This window comes from Monodelphis domestica, chromosome 5, assembly GCF_027887165.1.
Source record: "Monodelphis domestica isolate mMonDom1 chromosome 5, mMonDom1.pri, whole genome shotgun sequence".
NCBI classification, from domain to species: Eukaryota; Metazoa; Chordata; class Mammalia; order Didelphimorphia; family Didelphidae; genus Monodelphis; species Monodelphis domestica.
In genome coordinates, this window is record NC_077231.1 from 306,834,260 (window position 1) to 306,840,259 (window position 6,000).

A 6,000-nucleotide genomic window follows, 5' to 3' on the forward strand; every position below is an offset into this window, starting at 1 on the left:
TGCTTTAGGGGGGGCCGGCCTACACAGTACTAAGAGATGTGGCCCCAGCATTTGGACTTTGTCAAATGCCTATTACAGAGGCAGCTGGGTAATGCCAGGCCTGGAGAGGGAAGATCCTGGGCTTCAGACACTTTATAGCAGTGTGACCCTGGGCAAGTCACTTCATCCCCATTGCTGAGCCCTTGCCACTTTTGTCTTAGAATTGATGCTAAGAAGATAAGGGTTTTTTGTTGTTGTTGTTTTTTTAAAGAGAGAACCACTGAGATGGCAAAGGGCTTGGAGTATTAATTGAAGGAATTGGGGATATTTAACCAGGAGAAGAGAAAACTCAAGAGGGAAGATAGTTCATCAATGGGGCTCCCCTTCTGGGGCCCTGAGATGTTACTCCTCAGAGGGATGAATCCATGCGTTTCTTCCCCACCCCACCTCCAGACACCCAGAATAAAGCACACAATAAAGTGATCCTAAGCAGCCACCAAAGCAGAAAGAGAAGAGTAACTTCGAAGCTTTGCCTTCTCCTGTACATTGTTCTTGGCTAGATTGAACGACTGGGGTGATGGCTGGGCTCAAAACTGAGGCTTTGCGTTCGGGTGCCTGGGAAGGTGAAGGGAAAGTCAAGCAGGATGAGGTGCATTGGGGAAGGCACGCAGAAGAAAAGTCAGCGACGTCCCTGAACATTTTCTGCCCAAAGACATGAGAGGAATTTCCCCAGCCAGCTCAGCTCCCCTGGCTCCGCAGTCTCGTCTTCTAAGGCACACGTTCCTGGTTTGCACTTTCCCATCCTGGCTGCCCTCCTCAGGATAATCATTGATGCCGTGCCCAGGTGCAGAGCCTCCTTTTTTCCGTTAGCTTTAAAGCCATTTTGAAGCCTGTTTTTCTTTTCCTTCTGCCTCAGAGTCAGGTTTATTTTGCCTCATACACACATTTGTGTTATTCTTTCTTGCATGGGATCCCCCATGCACCCCCTGCTCAAGGGGCTCTTGTAGCCCCTTTTCACCCCCAGGATAAAATACATATTCTTTGCACTTCAAGTCTAGTAAGTAGGAAAGGCCAGCTTTTCCAGGCTACCACCAATTGCTTCCCTTTGGACTCTTTCAGCCATACTAGTTTTCAGCTGGTGATGCAGTGGATAGAGCACTAGGCCCAGAGTCAGAAAGACTTGAGTTTAAATCCAACTTCAGACTCCAGCTGTGTGACCCTGGGCAGGTCATTCAACCTCTGCCTCAGTTTCCTCAGCTTTAAAATGCCTGGCACATAGTATGTGCTATATAAACACTTCCCATATCTCAAATGCCACCTCCCCATACCTCTGACTTTTAACACTCGGATACCACCTTCTCCCATAGGAAACGTGCCCTGCTTCATACAGTTCTCCATGCTCTCCTCTTTCCTCAAATGATCTTGTTTTTACTTATCCGTGTACATGCCGCATCTGCCAGAAGAACGTAAGCCCCTTGCAGTCAGGGGCAGCACCTGGCAGAGAGCCAGATGTGTACTGACAAGCCCCTGGGTGTGCACTGTTGCCAAAAGAAGGCAGCGGGGATTTATTGAAGATGATTGTTGGGATTTTTTATTATTGAAATAATTTTTCCCTTCCTTGGGGAGGTGGGAAGAGGTTCCATATGAAATCTTAGAATGGAAAAGAATCTCAGACTGCAACGCCGGCACTTCCCTTCATTCTTCTTGGCTAGGCTGTGAGAAGAGGGTCATGGATTCCGCTTGCCATTTGGGATTGAGGACGTTCTGGTTCTGCTATCAGCTCTGTAGTCAATTCATCCTGTGACCTTAGGCCAGCTCCTTCTCATCTTGGGGCCTCGTGTTCCTTCCCCTGTAAAATAATGCTCTAATATCTGAATTCAGATGTTAGCCTCGCTGTTTCTTAGCTTTGTGCCTGCCCTTGAGCCTCAGTTTGTTCATCTGTAAAAGGAGACATTTGAGGTCAATCAATAATAGATTATTAATGATTAGTTATTAGTGGATAGTAATACTAATTAATATTCAGTAAACATCTCACACCTACTCTATACCATGCTAAGCCTTGGGGGTACAAAAAGGAGGCAAAAGGCAATCCCTGCCCTCAAAGAGCTTAAATCTCACAGGAAAGACTTGTAGACAAATATATGCAAAGTAAGTCTGTCATAGACAGAATAATCAGGAAATAATTGAGGGACAGGCACTAGAATTAAGAGGGGATGGAGAAGATGTCCAGATCCCTTCCGCTCCAGACCAATGATTTCCATGATCCTTCCCAGCTCTGAAAATGTAGGATTCCTGGTAACACTGAGAGCCTCTGTCCCACGCTGTGGTACTTCCACGATGAGGGAGAGCCTGGGCCTGGCATCCTGCCACAAGGCAGCTGTCTGGAGAATCTCGGAAGCTCTGGTTGAGGAATCCAGCATATGTGTAGCAGATAAACCGTCCCCTTTGTGATGGGGCTTGTAAATGCCTTTCTCAGTCATAGGCCATGTTGTGGGCCGGCCCTGGCACTCTGGGGTTTTGGCCCCTTGCAAATACAGAGAAACTGTTTTCTTCATGGAGAAGGCCCTGGACTTGTGGCATTCTGGCAGCTTCCATTGAAAACATCATTGAGCCCTAACATTTATCCAGCACCTGTTGGATACAGATTACTGTGCTGTTCACTGTTCTGAGGGGAAATGGCAGCAAAGAACTGGGTCTCCATCCCAGATCTGTCACTTCCGGGGGGTGGGGGTGGCCTTCCTTCATAGGTACCCGCCACCCCATCTTCATCCAGAAAATGGAAAGGATCAGACTGCAGATTTAGAGCTGGAGGGGCCGTAGGGGGCATCTCATTCAGGCCTCGAGTGACATGAGGAGGCGGGCTCAGAAGGGAAGCCCTGGGCCACGTTGAGAGCCAAGAGCCCCCTCCATTTGCTCACACGGTTAGGGTTACTCGGACGCCGGCTGGGTGAATGCTGCTTCCGTGCATCAGGGGTGATGCTGGGAGGCTTTGGGGCAGCGTGTTAGCACCAACGTGTACAACGGTTTGGGGCTTCCGACCACCTCCAGGGCCCTTTCAGCGGGGACGTTGTGGCGTTGGGCTCCGCGCTGAGCTCTTGCTGTGTCCTGAGACTGAAGCTTCCGAACCGATTTGGAGGGAGCCTTGGCCCTTGGCGTGGGGGCAGAGCCGGGGGACCCTTCCTCGATAAGATACGGAAACAGGGCTTCCGGGGAAATGGGTCGGCTGCAAGTAAAGTCGTCCAAAGCCTTCATTTGCGCGCGCGCGCCTCTGCCGGGGCTCCCTTACGAGGGTCTCGCTGCGCCCTGCTGGGCCAGGTCAGGTGGGGAATTGGGGCAGATCGAGGCCGGGCGCGGGTGGCGGACCTGAGCTCCTCGGGCCCTGTTGGTCTCTAACCCTGCTTGCCTCTCTGTGTGTCCTTCCAGGTCTCTGCTACTTCTTGCCATGCCTGAGGAGATGGACGGTGCGCCCCCACTGCCCGGCTCCACCCTGTGCCCCCCGTCCTACTAAGCGAGGCGGCGGCGGCGGCGGCAGGATGAACATCGCGGCCGTGTTCAACGCTCTGCTGGTGTCCATCCTGGCGGCGGTGCTGTGGAAGCATGTGCGGCTCCGGGAGCACGCGTCCACGCTGGAGGAGGCGCTGGCGCTGGGCCGCGGGGCCCGGGAGCCCTCGCCGGAGGCCGACTACGAGGCGGCGGTGCAGGCCCTGGAGGAGGAGGGCACGCGCATGGTGTGCACGGGGCGCACGCACACCGACCGCCTGTGCCGCTTCCAGGCCTTGTGCTACTCCACCGAGGCCGGGGAGTTCGTCTTCTTCCACGGCAACGCGTCGGTGATGCTGCCCAGCCTGGGCCCGCGCCGCTTCCAGCCGGCCCTCCTGGACCTGTCCTCGGTGGAGGACCACAGCGCCCAGTACTTCAACTTCGTGGAGCTGCCGGCCGGCGCCCTGCGCGCCCTGCCCCGGCCGAGGTTCGTGTCCGAGGCGGTGCTCATCGCCAACCGCTTCAACCCCGACAACCTCATGCACGTCTTCCACGACGACCTGCTGCCCGTGTTCTACACCATGCGCCAGTTCCCGGGCCTGGGCCCCGAGGCGCGGCTGCTCTTCATGGAGGGCCGCCCGCCGGGGCCCCACTTCGACCTGTACCGGCTGCTGAGCCCGCACGCGCCGCTGATGCGCGAGCACCTGGGCGGCCTGGGCCGGCTGCTCTGCTTCTCGCAGGCCTACGTGGGGCTGTCCAAGGCCACCACCTGGTACCAGTACGGCTTCGTGCAGCCGCAGGGCCCCAAGGCCAGCATCCTGGTGTCGGGCGTCGAGATCCGGCGCTTCGCCGGCTTCGTGGCGGAGAGGCTGAACGCGACGGCGGGGAAGGGCCCCCCCCGGGGCGAGGGCTACATCGTGGTGTTCAGCCGCACCGTCAACCGGCTCATCCTGAACGAGGCCGAGCTGCTGCTGGCCCTGGCCCAGGAGTTCCGCATGAAGACCGTCACGGTGTCGCTCGAGGACCACACGTTCGCCGACGTGGTGCGGCTGGTGGGGGGCGCCTCCATGCTGGTCAGCGTGCACGGTGCCCAGCTGGTCACGGCGCTCTTCCTGCCCCGCGGCGCCACGGTGGTGGAGCTCTTCCCCTATGCCGTCAACCCCGACCACTACACCCCCTACAAGACTCTGGCCGGCCTTCCCCACATGGACCTCCACTACGTGGCGTGGCAGAACACCAAGCAGGAGAACACGGTCACCCACCCCGACCGGCCCTGGGACCAGGGGGGCATCGCCCACCTGGACCGGGCCGAGCAGGAGCGCATCCTGAAGAGCCGAGAGGTCCCCCGGCACCTGTGCTGCCGCAACCCCGAGTGGCTCTTCCGCATCTACCAGGACACCAAGGTGGACATCCCGTCCCTCCTCCAGACCATCCGGGGGGCGGGGAGGGCCAGGCCGGGCCCCGGGGACCCCCAGACCCCTGGCGGCCTGTACCCGAGCAAGGTGAAGGAGGCCCGCTGCCGGGCCTCGGTGCAGGGGGCCTCGCAGGCCCGGCTGAGCGTGTCGTGGCAGGTGCCGTGGAACCTCAAGTTCCTGAAGGTGAAGGACGTGCAGTACGAGGTGTGGATCCAGGAGCAGGGCGAGAACGCGTACATGCCTTACATCCTCAACCACCAGAACCACACCTTCGCCGACAACATCAAGCCCTTCACCACCTACCTGGTCTGGATCCGCTGCATCTTCGGCCGGAACCTGCTGGGCCCCTTTGCCGACGTGCTGGTGTGTAGCACGTAGCCCCCCATTAGTGCCTCCGTGGTCCTCTGCATTTACTGTGTGTGTTCTTGACTGTGCCAGTGCTCGGTGGAACCCCCGCCCCCTCCCCGCCACCATCGCCATCGAGTGTCCGTAGTCCTGGGAAGGTGAAGTAGGGGGTTCGAGCCCTGCGTAGGTCTGGGGACTGTGGGTGGTTATGTGGAGTATTTCATTAGCTTCTTTCATTGTGAAATTTACCCGAATCCTACTTAAGGATGTGTTGTTGAGACATTCAATAAATGGTTATGAGCATCAACCCACGCCTTTTTCTTCAGGGGCTCAGGAGGGGGGATCGGGGGTCTACAGAGTGGGATGGGAACCCGGGGCTCCTGACTCAGCCGGCACTATTAAGTGCTAGGTTCTTGGGATGCTGAAACCCGAGCCGGTCCCTACCTCCAGGATTCCGTGGGATACACCAGAGAGTCCGTACAGGGGAGCTTCGGGGGGAGGCACTAGCAGTTGGGGGGGGCAGGGGAGTCATCCAGAAAGCTTCATGGAGGAGGTGATGTTTTTGCTGAGCTTTGGGGGTCTCAGGGAAGGGGACTGGAAAAGGCCTGTTTCCCTTCTTCAAAGTGGGCTGTCATGGGAAGACCTGAGGCCTCTGGGTTGCATCTCGAGCTCTGGAGCCGCCTCCTCCAAAAGATGGGGGCGATGCCTACACAGCCAGCCTCTCTGACAGGGCCCTCATCGCGAGGAAGGCACTGGGTAAACCTAAAAAACGAGGGTTATT

General features: G+C 57.1%; 1 protein-coding gene across 1 annotated transcript in view; it reads left to right on the forward strand.

The window, feature by feature from the left end:
- POMGNT2 (protein O-linked mannose N-acetylglucosaminyltransferase 2 (beta 1,4-)) overlaps positions 1-5,526 on the forward strand; it is a 28,057-nt gene extending 22,531 nt beyond the window's left edge. Inside the window, exon 2 of the mRNA XM_056800405.1 lies at positions 3,403-5,526. Within this exon, the coding sequence (XP_056656383.1) occupies positions 3,513-5,252 (1,740 nt within the window). The 5' untranslated portion in view covers positions 3,403-3,512 and the 3' untranslated portion in view covers positions 5,253-5,526. The remainder of the gene's footprint in view (positions 1-3,402) is intronic.
- Positions 5,527-6,000: the final 474 nt, after the last annotated feature.